This window comes from Perissodus microlepis, chromosome 19 (genome assembly GCF_051167445.1).
Source record: "Perissodus microlepis isolate ML-2025 ecotype Zambia chromosome 19, ASM5116744v1, whole genome shotgun sequence".
Classification (NCBI taxonomy): Eukaryota; Metazoa; Chordata; class Actinopteri; order Cichliformes; family Cichlidae; genus Perissodus; species Perissodus microlepis.
The window spans coordinates 1648545-1669059 of NC_140479.1; the positions used below are offsets into that span (position 1 = coordinate 1648545).

General features: G+C 41.6%; 1 protein-coding gene across 1 annotated transcript; it reads left to right on the top strand.

Moving 5' to 3' along the window:
* Positions 1 to 663: 663 nt before the first annotated feature.
* rrh (retinal pigment epithelium-derived rhodopsin homolog) lies at positions 664 to 19896 on the top strand. Its single transcript, XM_084915089.1, has 7 exons — positions 664 to 1014; positions 3002 to 3192; positions 8802 to 8901; positions 12397 to 12550; positions 18414 to 18582; positions 18983 to 19161; positions 19358 to 19896. Exons 1-7 carry the CDS (start codon positions 903 to 905, stop codon positions 19461 to 19463), a joined length of 1011 nt encoding a protein of 336 aa, XP_084771215.1. The 5' UTR covers positions 664 to 902; the 3' UTR covers positions 19464 to 19896.
* The last annotated feature ends 619 nt before the right edge of the window (positions 19897 to 20515 follow it).

Below are 20515 nucleotides of genomic sequence, written 5' to 3' on the forward strand. Positions count from 1 at the left end.
TTTGCGATTGCTGCATATGTGCATCAGATTTAGAAATGCTCCCATTCAGTGGTCCATGGTATGGCATACAGAAGGAGGTAAATGACCTGCACTGGTACTTCTTCAGGGACCCCAACAAAATGGAAATCTTTGGGACTGAAAAAATAAAACACCAATTAAAAGCGGTGTCTGGAACAATAGCTTCAACCAATGGAACAGAGAAACAGGGCTTTTGTCTACATAGAGTCCCTGCTTCAAAGTAACAAGTCTTCTGATCTCTCACTCCAAATGAAAACAGTGTTTAACACCACTACTGTTTGAATATTTTTGGGATAATTTGATTGAAAACTCCTTCTACAAAACAGGGCCTCATGGTTTGATTGGAGTTTCCTGAAGGCTCTTTCTGTTACAGTTAATTAACTAAACATTGCCACACAATGTGCCTTTGTGAACCCATAGGCACATGTAATCCAGACTGAACGAGACTTTATTGTTCCTACTGTATGCATTCTCTGTGAAACGACCAGTCATCCGTTTGAGGTATTTCAGTCTTCGATTCTGTGTTGTAATGACAAAGCTCATTGACGACATAACTTGCCAGCCACTCCATGTGAGCGGTAATCCTCTCTTACAGAGCTTTGTTACCAATGTTACGTGCAGATTGCTGCCTGCTAACAGGGACAGAGGAGCAGTGGAATGCAATAATCCCATAAACCCTAGTCCTCGCGATTTACCCACCACTTCTCCACAATAGCATCATACAGATTTTAGTTAGGACAGCATTTTGCAAAACTCCCCGCCTGCATTCTTCTTCTAATTTTCTTCAGTTTAAATTTTAAGGATCACCATCATTTTTAAGTTTTTTAATTTTTACCTTAATCAGGTATTTTTTGTTTGTTTGTTTTTATCTAGAAGGTCACTAAATGGGGATGGACTCTGGGGTTAATATTTCAAATGAAGATGCACCTTATGGGGGGAAGAGTGCATTTACCCAACTGGAGCATAACATTGTGGCTGGATATCTCATCACTGCAGGTAACAACGAACAACCCTTATGCTGTGTTTTGCCATGTTTGCTCTGCGTTATGTTCTTCAGTTTTGCAGTTGTGTAAATGCAGTCATTGTGTGGTTAAGAGCGATAATAGTCTGTTATAATCATTTGAATTTTAATGGTTAAATCCTAAATGTGTCTTTGATATTCTTTCTTTACCAGTGAGATGTCATAGGATTCATCCAACCAAGCCCAGCGAAGCAATGTGGTTTCTTGGATATCAGTATTTATTGAGTTTTAACCAGCTGGTTCTTATTTTCATATAATTTTTACATTTTAATTTGATTGATGTATATTATTTTATGGAAGGTCATCTCCTTACAAGCTTAAAGAGAAATTCTTGTGAGTGTTGGTCGTGTTTATTCTTCAGCGTATGACTGGTGATAATCACTATTGTAACCACTTAGCAGCAGCCACCTAGGTGATTAGATATCCCCTAGAATCATGCCAACCTCCTGAGTATCATGTATGTCTGTTTTGTATTTGCTATTTGCAGGACAGATCAAACTATAGGTTTTAAGTGAAATCAACAAAGACTTGTAGTCAAAAGTTAATTCTATCGTTGTCTTTCTCCCTGATGCTAATGCACATACCATCTCCGGTCCATATTGGATTCATTTTCAAAATAAGAGTCTATACTAGGTTATAGGATCTTGGCACAATGCTCCGTTTTATGCTGGGTTGCAGATGAATGGTCAAAAAAATACCTTGCATGTCACCTGCTAATTGAAAGGTTGGTGGTTTGACCCCCTGTCTGCTCCAGTCTGTTGTATCCTTGGGCAAGATACTAACCTCAAGTTGCTCTTTAAAAATCCATTACAGTTTGAATGTAATGAACAGCGTGAATGTTAGGAAGAGCACAGAAAAAAGTGCTTGTGTGAATGAGGCAAGTTGTTGTAAAGTGCTCAGACAGTCTAGAAAAGTGCTGCTATATGAGTCCTGTCCACACTGATAGATGGTTTTTCTTGACCTCCATAAAAAAAGGACTGCACTTATAGTAGGCCATCTATTAATATGATATTATCCCATAAGTTTAAAACTACACTGTTGTGAACATGGACTACAAAAAGCCTTTTGAAATAGTATGCTATGTATAATAATGACTAATCATCTCCTAAACTAAAGTCTGGGCTCTATCACGCATGCATAAACATGATTATTTATTTACAATACTGTTCTAGTTACTTATTGTCAGCAGATTAGACATGTGACCCCTCCGGGCTCCAGACAGCTGACAATAAACTGGCAGCTCAATATTAACCAACATTAGTCCAACTAATGTTAGGCTTGAGTTCACCGTGAAACGGTTTGATTACATTCTTCAATGATATGAGACTTTATTTCCTAAAAGACCAAGACTTTAAGCTTCTTCAGGGCCACTTCCCTCATTTACAAACCAGCCTAAGCAAAACTGACTATTTGACCACCAACCTGGAGCCCCAAACAGGAGAGGCCTGGTGTATGTTGGATTTTTAAAAATATTAAATATAGTAATATTTGCTATTATGCTATTAATTTTGTCATTTATATTCATAAATATTAAAATTCTGCTGCAATTTCTTTCAGCTGGAAAACATGCTACATGAGTTTGCTATGTTTTATCGAATCTAAGGCCCCAGAGAATACAGTCTGACACTGCCTATGTTGACATATTTAAATACATTACAGTATCCTTTTTAGCTTTAGACAAAGCAACTGGAAACTAAAGCACTTTTATTTACTTTCAGTCGACTTTTATTTGGATGAAGATATTAAATCTCGTATTAAATCTTGGGGGGTTGCACTCTCTGAGTGCTCTTGTTTGTATTTCTGTCTTTTTTAAAAGCTACTTTTATCCCTTGCCATTGTTTAATAGAGAGCCAACAAATAAATTTTTGTTGTATCCTACTACAGTGACAAATAGGGTATCTTAATCTTAAACTTCATGTTTGACTTTCACACTGTAACACTGTCTTTCTTTTCATTTCTCAGGTGTCATCAGTTTAGCCAGCAACATTGTGGTGCTATTGATGTTTGTAAAATTTAAGGAACTTCGCACACCTACCAACTTCATAATAATCAACTTGGCTTTTACTGACATTGGAGTGGCTGGTATTGGCTATCCCATGTCCGCTGCTTCAGACATCCACGGCAGCTGGAAATTTGGCTATGCTGGTTGTCAGGTGTGTAGAATACGACTGCCTCTAATTCCACTACATGCACATCTAGTTTTGTCAGGTTATGCTGTTTGTTGTTTAGGTTATGTTCAACCAACTGCAGCTATAGAAAAATCTAGCACTTGTTAACATTGTTAGTGAACCCAGTCGCAAATAAACTAGGCAGTTTTTACCCATGTCTGTGTCAATATGTGGAGAGTATTTATGAGCAGTGTTGGGGAGTAACGGAATACATGTACCGCCGTTACGTCTTTAAAATACAAAATATGAGTAACTGTATTCCGTTACAGTTACCGTTTAAAAGATGGTATTCAGAATACAGTTACGTTGTTGAAATAAATGGATTACACGGCGGTCTTTTCCTGTTTCATATATTAGCCTATGCCCTCTCGATTTTTGGTAATTCGGTGCCGGTGGAAAACAAAACACACAATAAGAGGCTCTAATGCCTGTCCCATGTCACCTCTACTTGCGGTAATGACGTGAAGAAATATTTTTAAAAATTTATATTCAAAAAATGATTTAATATGATGCAATAGGCAGAGTGTTACAGGCATCGCCCTAAAGCATGTAGCCTGATGGGCAGTGTAGTCCGTGCTGCAGGGAGAATGGACTGCCATACCCGTGATGTGTCTGTGAGCGAGGGAGGGAGAAAAAGGAAAAGTACGAGTTGTCACGGAGCAGAAACGGGAGCTGGAAGCATGTAAATACAATAATAACCACTGCAGCCAAGAAGAGAGCCTGACGAGCCCAGCTGTAAGTACGCTATTAAGACTCGACTGTACACTGTGTTCGTGTTTTCCTCTGAAACAATAAGTTCTGTTGCAGCAGCCTTTCAACGCCTCTCTCTGTCTCTCGCTAGCAAAGTTGACCCAGACAACAAAGTAAAGCTAGTTTTCAGCTACGAGCCCGACACGAACCCGACGTATTAGCCAGAGGTCCCTTTACTACGGTTCGGCGCCGCGGACCTGTTTTATATACGTGCGGAATAGTTTTCTATACGAGATCGCTGCAAAAAGTGCAGCCTTACCTAATGTCCACCTACTGTTACTCATTTATATTAAGATTTAAACATCTAGCTGGTGTTGGTATGGCGAGTAACCTTCAGTAATAGTAATAAATCACACAGCAATAATACATTCATGTAGTTGTAAAAAGCATGATAATATATTAAGTAATCCAAAGTATTCAGAATAAGTTACTAGGGCTGCCACAAACGATTATTTTGATAGTCGACTAGTCACCGATTATTTTTGCGATTAGTCAACTAATCAGATCATCATCCATTGGACGTAAAACTTATTGCACCAGCAGCATCTGCTCTTATATAACTATCATTAGCTTACAGCTTTAAGTGTTTAAGGTATGTGCTAACTAAAAATAAAGACAAGATGATAGTTTATTAAATTTTAATGAAGTTTGCAGATTGTTTCGGTGAAGTTTAATAAACTCCTTGCTATCTAAAATATAACAGGACACCGGAGTAAATTCTCGAGCATCTCACACTTCTGATAATCAGCTGTCTGCTTGATGTTTATTCAGCTGTGTAAAAACTATAACTTTAATCTCAGCCAAACAGATTTACTCAGGAACAAATAAAATACTGAAAAAAGCCAAACAATAACATTTTTAAGTTATCTAAGTGACTTATATATGTTTAACCTGAGTAGCGAAAGACGGCTGTGGGTTTGAAAACGATTTGCCGGGAGTCCGGTGATCTCACGGCTCTCGTGAGCCTTGAACCCCGGCTAGCTATCGAGCTAGTGGGTAACAGACGTCTCCGAAAACGTCGGAGCACTTTTGAAAATATGTGGCGTCTTGATAAACTGAGCAGATATTTGAGGTTTACACAGCTACATTCTCGCCTGAAAATATGTTAAACGTTTATTTTGTGACCCAGAAAGAATAATAAGAGTAATATTAAAACTAACTAGCTGCCGCCATTGTTGGAAACTGAGCTGGGCCGCGCTATGAATTCTGGGACACAGCTTCTTCTTCGGGGTTTAACGGCAGCTGGCATCCTTGTACATGCAGTGCTGCCATCTTCTGTTTCAGTCCGTTATTACACTCTTAAATCCTACTACTTATTCCTGCAAAATACATTTTGTAATGTATTCTGTAATCTGTAGTGGAATACATTTTAAAAGTAACCTTCCCAACACTGTTTATAAGATAAAATCTGAAATAGCCTCTTTGTTACATAATGTCTTTTAAAGTTATGAAATGTGTTCCACAATCTCACTGTCATGAAACGCAGTGTGTGGCAGGCAGGTTAGGAAACCAAATGCAGGCCTCTCAGGTTGGACTGAACTTAACTTTATTGCTGGAAAGTACAAATAATTAAATCCAAAGAACTTAATGGACAGATACTTATGCATCCAAACACTGGACGCCCTGAACAAATGTGACACACACCAAGAAGGAGATCATGACTAAGGATGGGTACCGGTATCCGGTGCCATTATGGCACCGGTTCTGACATAAACGGTAGTAACCAGACCGAAAAGCAGCGCACATTTCGGTGCTTTATTTCGGTGCTTTTTTTCCTGAGACGTCATACACTTTGGATTCTAGCCAATCATTTTACCTTTCCGAGGATAGTAGGCGGGCCCAGGTACGTACGTTCCTTTAGAGCAGAGCTACAGAATAAAAAGTCTGGCTGTACTTCACAGCAAAAGATGCAAACTCAGCAGCCTGTAACAAGTGCTTTAAGGTGATACTGTGCAAAGGAGGTAACACCTCGAATCTGATGAAACACCTGGCGACACATAGCGTTTTTTTAAAAGCCGAGAAATGCACAGTATTTCATAGCTTGCTGCGAGACCTCACACCGAGCACATCTACTGCGGGTGTGGTGCCTGTTATCGGACCCGGAGTTAGCAACATCTTCCAAAAACCCAAAGAGTAGAGTCCTGGCCCCTAGCCCTGCCAGTGTAGCAGAAATGATGACGGATGATGATGGCAGCAGCAGCCGTTCTTCTCTGGGTGAGTAGCTTAATGTTGCTCGTGTGTAATTTACGTTGAGTAGGCTAACCACGTTATTACATTAATGCATGTAAGGTGAACTAGCAAACACCGTCATAGTTACATGCAGCTGTCTTCTTGTTTGATGGCAGATACTCCCTTCACCCTGGCCAAAAAGGCTAAAATGACCAAAGAAAAAGTGGGAAACAGCTAAACATGAGAGGTTTTTAGACAAAATTGGTGTTTATTCCATTGATTAAGCACTGCTTCCAGCCAATATGCTCTATAGCTGCAGAAAAGGCTAACATTGTTATCTTTTTACAAAAAAACAGCTGAACATGAGAGGTTTTTGGACAAAGTGTGTGTTCTCCATTCTTTAAGCACCGGTTTGAGCACCGTTTAAGCACCGGCACCGTTTCAAAACTACCAGTTTGGTACTGGTATTGGATAAAACCTAAACGATACCCATCCCTAATCATGACAATGGACAGAGGGAGATACAGACAATATATACATAAGAGGGAATTGGGGCAGAGAGGAAACAACTGAGGAACACAGCTGGACATAATCTCACTGATGAGACCTGGGAAGCAAAACCGAACACGATCCACACGAGAGGCTGTCAAAATAAAACAGGAAGTACGAGAAATGCACACCAAGACTCAGACTGACTAATTAAAGATAGAGTGAGAGCGAGCGACACAGAGAGAAAGACAGGGGAAACAGATAGTCTTGACTCCATGTTTATTTGCCTGGCTTAATACAGAAAACAGATCCTGGCTGCCCTCACCCTAGGAACAGGGATGGGCGCAGGAACCTGCCAGAAGCCAGCTCCTCTCACCTGAGGAACTATTACAGGTGCAGAGGTGGTCTATTCAATTCAATTCAATTTTATTTATTCAAATCACAACAACAGTCACCTCAAGGTGCTTTATATTATAAGGTAGACCCTACAATAATACATCTGGTCTTTGCTGGCATCACCCTGGGAGCCAGGACTGGTGCAGGTGATGGCTGGACACCAGCTGTCACCACCTGGAAACCAGAACATGGATCGGCTGGGCCTCAGTCACCAACACCCAGGTGCATGAATGGGTGCAGATGAAGGCTGAAGGCAGAACCGCCTTGGGAGCAGGGACAGGGACCGGTCGAGCTCTACCTATCTTAATACGGGGAACTGAGATGGGTGCAGGGAAAAGCTGGGTCCAAGCCACACTGGAAGCAGGAGCAGGCAGAGCATATGGCTTACGCGAGGTCACAGGTGGAAGAACAGTCTTAGAAACAAGCAAAGACGAGGTACCACAGTCTTTAGAGGGAGCCCCAGAGGGTGCAACAGAACCAGTTCTGCACAGGTTCACAGCAAACAGTCTTCAAAGAGGTCCCCTTCAGGGTCCTCAGAAGTGACACTAACTCTAGAGTTGCAAACAGGTTCAAAACAAGGCAAATCATGAGCAGACCCAGATACACATTGTACTGGTTCAGGGTTTGGTTTAAAAACATGTATAGTTTGATTAACAGTAGATGAGATTTCATTATCCACCAGTGCAGTAACATCATATGAAGTTATGGTTGACCCTTGCAAGAACCCAAAAATTCTGTTTTGTTTTACTTTGTTTACTGGGTCAACTACAAGATACACATCTTTTATGCTGGCTGACTCTGATGCAAAACAAACAGTCTTAGATTTTGCTGGGTTAGTGGTACACCTGGGAAACACTATGGAAGCCCGTTTCCGCCACTAAAAAAAAAAAGCATCCATAACTCAAAATTTTGAATTATTTTCTCGAAATTTCGAGTTACTTTCTCGAAATTTCGACATATTAACTCGAAATTTCGATTTATTAACTCAAAATTTTGAGAAGAGTAACTCGAAATTTCGAGTTAGCGCTGCCAATCAGTAATCTACGTGAATGACGTCATTTCCTTGTTACCCGGAAGCTGAAGCCCTCAGCTACAAATGCTACAGCTACCGGTATTACATCCAGTCGTGAATGCACAGATTGCTGAGTGTTTTCAGCCTGCATAACCAACTAAATCTAAGACTGCTAATAGGAAATTTCAAAGAAATAAACAAGTTGATAATCCAACTCAAAACACTGATGAAAAGACCCGGGACCTTGACACTTAAATTACTTATTACAAAATCTGTGGCCAGGCTGATTCACAGTCTTTTAGCAGATTTTTTTCACAGCATTGTCATGGCATAATATTGTTGAGCCATGTAATCCTTTTTATGAACGTATTAACAGAAGCGAGGAAACTAACAGCCACCATCTGCATTTGTGTGGCCTTTTTCTTTGAACCAAGACAATAATTTTCCCCGACATGGCTGTAATACACCACTGCAGACAACATACCTCACTGCTATGTTTAACAAACACAAATAACTAGACCAGGACTGAGAAAGGACATTTGGTCAGAGCAGTGTAAAAATCTGAATTTTACAACTTTTCCAAGTTTCTACAACTTTCTGTTAAATCATAGTAACAGAACTCCAAAAGCCATTGTACCACAACATGTTAGCACCGTGGTTCTTGCTTTAATCTTTTGGATGCTAACAATTCTTGCCTCAAGCACAGGGCCATGATCATAGCCTTCTCGTTAAGAAGGAATTTAAGTACCTGCCTTTTTCTTTGTTTCTGTGTCTCCAGATCTATGCAGCTCTCAACATATTCTTTGGCATGGCTAGTATTGGCCTGCTGACCGTGGTGGCCATTGATCGTTACCTTTCCATCTGCAGACCAGATATAGGTATCCCACTTAGAGAGCCTAATATTTGCATATATAATTTACCCGACCACATTGTTATACTCCTTTTTATCTGTTACAAAATTGACAAAGATATTCATGATCAAGGGTTACCATGTCATCTAATTCCATCATTCATCACACAACTAGTTATACTGGTCACAAAGTGATGTGCGATTAATCTCATGTTCCTTCTGTTGTCTTTTAACCACTGCTTAAATTGTTCTATTTTAATCATAAATCGTTTGTAAGTTCACCAAAATACAGACTCATTGAAGATGTTTTGAGGAAGTACAACCCAAATTTCAAAAAAGGTGGGACCTCTTATAAAATGTAGCAGGGAAAACAAAAACAAAACGTTTCAAACACACACACACACACACACATATATATATTCAAGGGAGAATCTCAGACCAGTTGACTGAGTTGCCAGAAAACTTATCAAAGATGTGATCAGAATGTGTAATGGCAAAAGTGAGTTTTTAGGATTAGAAGAATGTCATCAGCATCAGCTAATCAGTTATTGTTCACTGGTGGCAACAATAGGGCAGATGACAATAGTGGCATCCTGGTCTAATGTCTCTGTTTAAATTGAATGAGTTAGCTATTTGCTCTTTAGTGATTATGGATGCTGTTGGAGTGTTATATAGGATTTGGAACCAGAAGCCAAAGCCAAAATGTTTCTCTTTTCTAAATCCAAAATTGTTTGTGGTATACACAATGAAAAAAAATCAAACTTTTTCTACTCAGATTTGATGGTTTCTTTTGTTTTGTGTGCTTGTAGGTCAATTGTGTTAATTTATTATGTCTGAATTTTAAAATAACTGTAGGTCACAAAAGAAGAATGGAAAGAATGATGCCATACCAGACAAGATAAATATTTGTAATGATTAAATATAAGGGTAAAATGAAAAGTAATTTAAAAAATGGCCAATTTTACCCTAAACTGCAGAGGGTTTAATTCAATTCAGTATTTGGGTCAAGGTCAAGTTTATTTATATAGCACTTTTCCAAACAGTCTTAACAGTGTAAACAGGGAGCCAATGAAGAGAAGCCAGAATGGGAAAGATATGCTCCATCTTTGTAGTCCCTGTCAGTACTGTTGCTGCAGCATTTTAGGTTAACTGAAGGCTTTTAAATGAGTTTTTAAGACAGTCTGATAAAAATGAATTACAATCGTCCAGCCTAGAAGAAATAAATGCATGAACTAGTTTTTCAGCAGAGCCCTGGCTTTTTGTCAGCCTGGCTACAGGCTGCTGACAAGAAACCTAGGGTTGTTTTTATTTTTTCAATAAGTGAGGAAAAGTGAGATGTTCTTGCTTTGCGAAAAGCTCTGTCTTTTTTTCTTTCTTTTTTTTTTTAATTTTTTTCCTATAAAACAACAAACTATTCTTACAGGCTAAACAATGATCTTCTAAATTAGTGAATTGTTTCATCTTCATCTTATAATTTCAGCTTATGAACTGCTTTAAGGTGCACGTTTAAGAGTTATACCACAGAGTCAAGTAATTCTGATTTGAGGTTTTCGTTTTCAGTTTGGGTATCCAGAGTTGTATGCAGTGAAGATGTAATACTATTAACAAGATAATCGACCTCTATGTGACTAGAATGGCTTAGTTACAGCACTTTCAGAAAGACATGTACGCTAATAATCGTGTTAACCACTGCTTTGTAATCTGTTGTGGTATATTTAAATGCTAATAAGAAATGATCTGAAAAAGAGGGTTTTTTGTTTTAGGAAATACTGTTAGTTCAGTTTCTATGCCAATATGTCAGAACGAGATCTAAAGTGCGATTAAAGTGGTGGGTGGGTTCGACGGCGTTGTAACGATAGAAATGGTAATTAGTTAGATTACTCGTTACTGAAAAAAGTAACGCCGTTAGTAACGCCGTTACTTGTAATGCTAACTGAAGTCTGCAGTGTACAGGGTGATGAGGAAAGGGGCGAGCACTGTTCCTTGTGGGGCCCCCTTGCTACAGACTACCACCTCAGACACACAGTCCCACAGCCTCAGGTAGTCAATAATCCACTAGGATAGCTGATGGTCTACTCTCCTTGCAGCTTCCCCATTAGCACTGAGGGCTGGATTGTGTTGAAGGCACTGGAGAAATCAAAAAACATGACTCTCACAGTGCACCTAGTGCCCTCCAGATGAGAGAAGGCCTGATGCAGCAGCATCATCCACCCTGATGTTCAGCTGGTAGGCAAACTGCAGTGGGTCTAGGTCTCTCCTGACTAGTGGGTGAAGGTGGTGAAGTATGATCCTCTCCATGGTCTTCATCAGGCGTGAAGTCAGTGCAACAGGTCTGAATTGTTTTGGCTCTTATTTCTTAAACCCAGCTTCAGAGACAGGGTTGCATCTATGTCAGTTCTTGAGAGCAGGGCTCATGATGTAAATTAGCTTTTATATGTTTAGTGTTTCATGTCCTCTTTAAAGGATATACAGGGAGTTGGGCGGGTGTCCCCCACCTCTTGGGAAAGAAACTGTGTTTGGCACAACAAAGCATTCAGACCATAATTCTGTTTGCTACAACTGCTGGACGGGTTTTTGTTTTTGTTTTTGTTGTTGTTGTTGTTTAAAACAATATCAGCAGTATGCAGTTTAGCAGACTGCTGATATATTCTATAAAGAGTATATGCATGTAGGCGCAGATAGTGACGTTTCAGTTCCAGTGTTTCCCTTAGTGTGTGTAGCTGTATATCTAACCTTTGTATTAGTTGTTTTATTTTGGTACTTTGGTGTCTGTGGTGCTTTGCATTTCATTATAGCTCCTCCTAGTCTCATTACCTAGTTTCTGTTCACCTGTTCACCCCAGTTGTGTTCATGTTCTCTAATTGCCCTCAAGTGTCTGTTTTTGCTCCCTGTGTCTTCCCTGCCCACATTATTAGATTCCTGTATGGACCGTGTTATTAGGATTTTGGACTCTTCTGCCAGTTGAATAAAGGCACATGTCAGATTATTCAGTTGCCTTAAGAATCTGCATTTGGCTACTCCTTATGCAAAGCTATGATTGGTGCCTTGAGAAATGACAAATGTAACAAAGAAGAGCCAGGATACTTGAGCAGCTAGAATTCTACATTGGACCACCACATTGGACTATTAGAAATGACATTGTAACCACTCACAGGTAAAGTTAATAATACAAATTATCTGTTCATCATGGCTCCTGTTAGTGGGTGGGACATATTAGGGAATATTTTTTTCTTCAAACTTCATGTGTGAGAACTAGGAAAAATGGACTACTGCAAGGTTTTGTTTATTTATTTATATTTATGCACTACCCCAGCTTTTGTGGAATTGTGGTTGTACTTAAAAATCAACAGTTTGCGAATCTCTATTAAACATTTATTCAACTATCTGCAGCCTAAAAAAGCGCTTACTCTCTTAGTTATGGAGCGATTGTAGCGCTAACTACAATCCCTCATTAAATTCAAAATGACTTTATTGTCGCACTTTCCTGACCTTCATTTTTTCTATACATCATTTCTCTCTCCAGGTGAGAAAATGACGGCACGATCATACGGTCTTCTTATTCTGGCAGCATGGCTGAATGCTGTGTTCTGGTGCTCCATGCCAATTGTTGGCTGGGCTGGTTATGCCCCTGACCCCACTGGAGCTACATGTACCATCAACTGGAGACAGAATGATGCGTGAGTCTTTAAGGGATAATGTACTTGATATTTTGGATAAAAAGCTACTAAAAAAGAGTTTGAACAGATATTTGCCTCTCCATTAGCTCAGGTTTTTTTTCAATAGCCCAAACAGTCCACCCCATTAAAGCCATTGGTGTTTCTACTATCACAAGATGCAAAGGTAATGTTTTGGTGATTTGACACTATACAGCGGTTTTGCACATAACATCATGCACACGTTGCTCAACAACTGTCTGCCATATTGGATAAGTGGTAGCGATCACATAAATTCACTGATACATAGTATACATAGAAATTATCACTATTTTCCCCCTCATAATGCCTATATTCTGCTGCATGATTGGGTGCAGCAATGATTAAGGACAGAAATCCCAGGTCAGGCTTGCAGGCAGGTCCATCATCTTTAGCCTCAAATTCTGGAGGCTTAAACTGCACTCTGTTGGGTCAAGCATTGTCATCTTGTAGACTACAGTTTTGTCCTAGACTGTGGAGATATGGGATTGTCACTGGTTGCAGAATCTTATTTTAAGATCTCGCTCCACTGAAATTGCCTCCAGTAACGACAAAAGCTGTCAGCCTTTTGGTTAAGCAATTACCATAGCATTTTCTGTGTCCTCTCCAAACTGACCCTACAGTCCAGCCGCAGTAGGCCAAAACTGTACCACTGAACATGATGTTTCTCCACATGTTCAGCTTACAGTACACATGTTGTCAGCACCAGCATAAACAGGTCTGATTGTGAAGGGCCTCCTGCACATCACTTGAGACTGGAGATTGACTGTATGCTGTCTTTTAAGTGGTGACAGGTTAAGGAAACTGTCTTTTTTGGTCTCATCTTCTTGGGATGCCCACTTTGTGGCCTGTCTAACTTTTCCCTTTAAATGGTACTTGACCTTTAATTTTTAGATGGTGCTAGGGCTCACTCCTAAATAATGCTCCAGCTTGGTTTTCCAGCATTCCAACTTGGCCTGGCACATGGCCTATCCAGATCAGTCAAATATGGTTATGTTTGGAACAGACACTAACTATATGCTGACAGCGAAACAACTAGTAACTCAGTGCTCCAACATTCGGAAGAAGGGACTACTCTCACGAGGTACAACACACATGCTATGGCAAGGGGGAGCCAGGACGACAGGTCAGGGAGGAGATGTCATCATCATCACCCACACCAGAGATTGGGTACCAAGAGGAAGGATCTTTGAGTGCGAGAAGAACTGACCTGAAAGATAGGATCATGGCAAAGCTTGAAACCTGGATCCTCCGTAGCCGGTTACCAAGATTAAGTGAAGTACCCTCAGAAGAGCTACTAGATGATGCAAATGCAGCACTACGGAAGATACTTACCGCCACCATTACCAAGAGTAACCAGATGATCTATACTACGGCAGCAGTGCTCAGTGAGAAGCTTGGCTACAAGTTAAAAGTACCCTTCATGGAGAAGGAGACTAGAGGCCAATATCAAAGTAGCACAGAGGGAGGTTAGTCAACTATTGGAGCTGCAGAAAGGTGCAACAAAGAAGGTGCCGAAGAAGTACAGCAAGCTGTACTTACCTGAGGCCTTGGAAAATGCCAGAGAAAAAACTCACAGCCTTGGCCAGCTACTTGAAGAGATACTCCAGGGAGATCTAAGGCAGGAGAATAAACCTGCTGTTCTCCACAGAACCAGCCAAGGTGTACTCACAGTGGCAGAGGAACAATATGAGAACATCACCACCAAGACTGGAGATGGAGCAATACTGCAAGAGCATATGGGAGAAGGACACAACCCATAACGGCAATGCTCAGTGGCTAGTGGATCTGAGGGCAGACTACAGCAACCTCCCTGAATAGGGTCCAGTAACCATCACAGTGGCAGATATCCAAGACAGGGTCTCCAGTATGAAGAGTTGGACAGCACCAGGCCCCGACATGTTCACGCCTACTGGCTGAAGAAACTGACTGCACTCCACAAGCACCTGGCAGCACAAATGAACCAGCTGCTAGTTGACGAGAGACACCCATAACAGCTAACAGAAGGCCGGACAGTCCTGATCCTCAAGGACCCCCAGAAGGGACCGGTTCCGTCCAACCACCGGCCAATAACCGCAAGACAGCTCGTGTCAGGTGTCATAGTGGCTAAGATGAATAAGTACATGGCTCAATACACGAGTGGGGCACAGAAAGGAGTTGGAAACAATACCAGAGGAGCGAAACCCCAGCCACTGGTAGACAGAGCAGTCGCCTGAGAGTGCAAGACTAGGCTGACCAACCTGGATTGATTACAAGAAGGCCTTTGACTGGATGCCCCACACCTGGATCCTTAAGTGCCCAGAATTGTACAAGATCAACAGGACCCTAAGAGCCTTGATCAGCAACTCAATGGGGATGTGGCACACAACACTAGAGGCCAACTACAAGTCCATAGCACAGGTCGCCCTCAAGTGCGGGATGTACCAAGGAGATGCTCTGTCCTGTTAAATATCAACACTTCACCAAGTTCTTGTGATTCCTCAAAGCCATCTGATGGAAGACAACACACTGCTCAATAGACCATTTTACACTTCCGGAAGGGAGATGCGTCCTGCATGACACGCTGCCGCGAATCTCGAAATGCCTAACAATTTTATTACAGGCTGTCCCACTCTAGTCTAAACAACAGTGTTACACAAGCATTAAGTAGTCACGTTGCATAACGTACTCAGAGGTTTTTGTCCATTAGCTGCAAAACATCTTTTCTCAGCTCCGGCGAGGCTGTGACCTTGCCTTACTCCCTTCTAGTAAATTTCCACTGGCAGATGGTTCCCTGTTATCAGCTTCTGCAGACAAACGTGGGTGAGAGTCTCCAACATTCTACCACTAAAGGACATGTAGTCTAATGCCTTTATTATCAGGGCCATGCCCATTCAATACTACACTATATAATTATATGACACTTATTAATATAAGCATTGAGACACTTCAAATATTTTCATCTTAACAGTCCCCACTGCTGTTCTACCTAGGCCTGAATCCTCTCAGTGAAATCAGTGACAGGACTGACTATGGATACCAACTACAGAATGGAGCAATTGTCAGCCACCTCCTCTACATGCATGACATCAAGCTGTATGCCAAGAGTGAACTAGACATCGATTCACTGATCCATACCACCAGGATATACAGCAATGATATCGGAATGTCATTCGGACTGGAGAAGTATAGTCGGATGATAACAAAGAGAGGAAAGGTAGTCAGAACTGAGGGGATGGAACTACCAGAGGGCAACATTGCAGACAGCTTCAAGTACCCGGGGATCCCACAGGCAAACGGGAACCACAAAGAGCCACTAGGAAAGTTGCAACCACCAAGTACCCGCAGAGGGTCAGGCAAGTCCAAGGAGTCAGCTAAGCAGTAAGAACAAGATCCGGGCTATCAACACCTGATCGTGATCAAGTACCCTGCTGGGATAATAAGCCAGCCAAAGGAGGAGATAGTAGCCCCTGACATCAAGACCAGGAAGCTCCTGACCATGAATGGCTCCAGTCCAGCACCCTGAGGCTGTGCGCTAAGCGGAAAGAAGGAAGCCAGAGACTGAGTGTCAGCACCACAGTCCAGGATGAGATAACAAACATCCATGAATCCAGTAAGATGGCCCCAACCGACCGCATGTTCAGTGAATACCTCAGGCAGCAGAAACCCAAGAAAGAGGAGGAAGAGGAGGAATGATCATGGAAGGATAGGCCCCTGCACGGTATGTACCACCGGCAGATAGAGGAGACATTGAGAAGTTCTGCTGGTGGCTGGACAAAGCTGGATTGAAAGACAGTGCAGAGGCACTAATCATGGCAGCACAGGAACAAGTTCTGAGCACAAGATCTATAGAGGCTGGGGTCTACCACACCAGGCAAGACTCCAGGTGCAGGCTGTGTAAAGATGCCCCTGAGACATAACTGCAGGGTACAAGATGCTAGCAGGCAGGGCATACATGGAACGCCATAACCAAGTGGCCAAAATAGTGTACAGAAACATCTGTGCTGAGTATGGCCTGGAAGTCCCGAGGTCTAAATGGCAGATGCCCCCTAGAGTGGTTGAGAATGACCGAGCTAAAATCCTGTGGGACTTCTTGATACAGATGGGCAAAATGGTGGTGGCTAACCAACCAGACATAGTAGTGGTGGGCAAGCAGAGGAAGGCGGCTGTAGTGATAGAAGTAGCAATACCGAATGACACCAACATCAGGAAGAAGAAACACGAGAAGCTGGAGAAGCACCAAGGGCTCAGAGAAGAGCTCGAGAAGATGCGGAAGGTGAAGGTGACAGTGGTCCCAGTGGTAATCAGAGTGCTCGGTGCAGTGACCCCCAAGCTAGGCAAGTGGCTCCAGCAGATCCTAGAAACAACTACCAACATCTCCCTCCAGAAGAGCGCAGTTCTAGGAACAGCAACACTGCGCAAGACCCTCAAGCTCCCAGGCCTCTGGTAGAGGACGTGAGCTTGAATGGTAGACAGCCCAACACAGACAGAATTTAAATGCATTTCACAGCTCTGTTGAAGAAGCTGTCTCTCAGTCTGGTGGTGCATGTTTGTATGTTTCTGCACTGCTTTCCAGAGAAGAAAGCAGTATACACAGTCCTTTGCCAAGGTGGGTGGTGTCTGCAGCGATACATCTGGCCTTCTTCTGGATTCATCCAGCATATACCAAGTCCAGATGTGGGAGTGGACTTTCCACAATCCCCTGTGCTGTTTTCACCTCCCAGGCCAGTTTTTCTGTCTTGTGCTGTGCTACTGCCATACCATACTGTTATACAAAGACAGAAGGTGCTTTCTATTGTGGCTCTGTAGAAATTCACAAGCAGCCAAGAAGAGAGTGTGATCCATTTTAGCTCCCCGAGGAAGAAGTGCCTTTGTTGGGCTTTCTTCACCAGGTGTGATGTGTTCAGCGACCAGGTCAGGTTAGATGTTATGTGGAGACCCAGGACCTTGATGCTGTTGTTATCTAAGAACCACTGTGTCAGGTGTTGGATCTCCTCTCTATAGTGAGTCTCATCATTGTCTGATATGAGACCCACCACAGTGGTATCATCCAAAAACTTAATGACTATGTTAGTGAAATTAATGGCAGAACAATCGTGAGTGAACAGAATGAATAAGGCCGGACTGAGCACACAACCCTGTGGTGTGCCTATGTTCAAGACCAGTGTGGAAGATGTCCAGCTCTCTATTCTCATCATCTGAGGCCTGTTCGAGAGGAAGTCCCTGATCCAGTGGCACAGCGATGTTGGCACACCCAGGTTATAAGGCTTCAGAACCAACATCGTAGTATAAGAGCTGGAATGTTCAAAGTGGGTCAGGGCTCAGTACAGTGCTAATGCGACGGCATCCTCTGATGCATCCTTTTCAGGAAAATCCTGTCAGTTGGTCAGTGCATGCCTTCAAAGTCCCGCCTTCCTCCTTATCTGGTCCTGTAGCTCTGTTGGTGTTAATCCTGCTCAGGGTGGAACTCACTTGGTTTAGATAAGGGATGATGCTCGTTAGCTCCCTTATATAGCAAAAAGTTCTTTACACCGTGCATCATGATCATCATGCAGCCTGCTGTACCATTTGCTCTCGTCACCTGTAGGCTGCCCTACCTTTTTCACCTTTTGCATCAACAGGTGACAGTACTGAACTGAACCATGACACAAAAAATAATCAGGAAGGGGGCAAATCATTTTTCTCTGAACTGTTTATTTTTTTCACTTACATTGTAAGCATGTTTGCATTAAATATAACGGAATTTGAATATTTAGGATTTAAAACCCTTTTTAAAATGTTAATATGTCATTCCTTAGCTGAGATAAAACAAATCTAGCATGTCTTGGTATGAGAATGCTTTATAACTATCTGTGTTTTTCTTTCCCAGGTCTTTTATTTCTTATACTATGGCAGTGATTGCTGTGAACTTTGTGGTTCCTTTGTGTGTCATGTTTTACTGCTACTACAGTGTGACAGTCACTGTCAGGAGATACAAAGCAAGCAACTGCCTGGACTGCATTAACATGGATTGGTCTGATCAAATGGATGTCACCAAGGTGAAACTGAGCCACAGTTAGCATTTTTAGCCTTTGTTTGTTAATGCCACATGCATCTGTATTTATCAAATGCATGTTTAAACAGAGAAGAATAGTTCTGGTCAAAATTAGTTTTTTTTACAAATATCCGATCTATGTTGTTCAATATTACAACATCACCGTTGACACTCTTTCCGAGTTTGGTAGGCTAACCATTTTTTTTTTACCATGGTTATAGCTTTAGTTCAGACCACAGTGTTCTAGAAAATTGGAAAGTAATTTAGTTCTATATAATAAACGTGAAATTCAGGAAAAATATAGACTCCCGTGTGGTTTGTGGTCCACATGGGATACATCATTTATACTACATGGAGTAAATTTGCATGTTTTATATAATGTTGTTGTTGTTTGTTGCTGACAGATGTCAATTGTAATGATTGTCATGTTCCTGGTTGCCTGGTCTCCATACTCCATGGTGTGTCTGTGGGCATCGTTTAGTGACCCAAAGACTATCCCTGCCCCAATGGCTATTATTGCTCCACTCTTTGCCAAGTCCTCCACCTTTTATAATCCCTGTATTTACGTCATTGCCAACAAAAAGTGAGTGTTCTCTCTTAAGTATGCTATGACAATAGTTAATATTTCTGTGCTAATAAACTTTTGCATAAGAAACCAATATGTGGGATAAAGTGGGATATTTCTGTGTCACATTAACATTTTTATATACTGTGTACTTCTGTCTGTAGTGTGTAGTGATGGTGGTGTGTAGAAGGACTTAAATCGCCTTTTCTTGCAGGTTCAGAAGAGCCATTACAGGCATGATTCGGTGTCAAACAAGACAGCGAGTCACCATCAATACCCAAGTTCCCATGACAATTTCCCAACAACCTCTGACCCAGTGAGATGATATTGCATTCAGCATGATGTCACATTAATATTAAAATAACTTGGCATTAAAACGCTGTGTAGAAAAATGCAATAATGACACCAATGAGTGACGGTGCTTCCACTGTCAGCTCAGCAAATATTTTGTCTCCCTTAGTTTCACAAAATGTAACCTACAAAGTCTTTAGAAGGGTGAGAGCCATAGATGAGCTGCTTAGGCTGGGCCCTTAAAAGCACCTGGGTCTAATGGGCTAAGCCATTTTTTTAAAGATTGCATCTTCCACTATCAAACACACATGCTGATGTTTTTCTGATAGCTTGATTGAAAAGCAGCTGTAGTGTTTCCTTCTTCTCCTTTATTGGGACTGTTATAGGGCCATCGGTCTCTACTGTCCCTTCTATCAAAAGTCTTAAGAAACCTGTGAATAAACACTTAAAAAATAAAGAAAAAACAACGTTTGTATTGTATTCATGCCTTATTTTTTTGTCTGGTCTCTCATATGTTTGCAGGTACACTTAGATTGACTACATGGCCCATATTATTTTTTATGCTATATATAAATTACATGAATATGAAAAGAATCATATGTTTTTCTTAACAATGTAGGTCTTTATTCTTATGATGAAGTACTTCTTGGGTGCATCTCTGGAGTACACCAAGCCTTTTCTACTCTTTCATAAACATGACGATGCCCCCCTCCCCATTTCTCCCACATTCTTACTCTCTGTCCTGGTGTGAATATGTGTGATGGGGTACAACCTACCATCCTGTGGATGGTGTGACTTAATGTAAACATAATGTGCACTTTATTAATCCCCATAGGAAAATTAAAATGGCCTGTAAATGGCCTGTATTTGTATAGCACTTTACTAGTCCCTAAGGACCACAAAGCGCTTTACACATTCAGTCATCCACTCATTCACACACACATTCACACACTGGTGATGGCAGCTACATTGTAGCCACGGCCACTCTGGGGCGCACTGACAGAGGCGAGGCTGCCGGACACTGGCGCCACCGGGCCCTCTGACCACCACCAGAACACAACGGGTGAAGTGTCTTGCCCAA

Excerpts from the sequence above, each read along its gene's own strand:
- rrh (XM_084915089.1), top strand. The coding sequence starts at position 903 with ATGGGGATGGACTCTGGGGTTAATATTTCAAATGAAGATGCACCTTAT. Across the intron at positions 3,193-8,801 it reads TTGGCTATGCTGGTTGTCAG|ATCTATGCAGCTCTCAACAT; the intron begins GTGTGTAGAATA and ends CTGTGTCTCCAG. Across the intron at positions 18,583-18,982 it reads ATCAAATGGATGTCACCAAG|ATGTCAATTGTAATGATTGT; the intron begins GTGAAACTGAGC and ends TGTTGCTGACAG.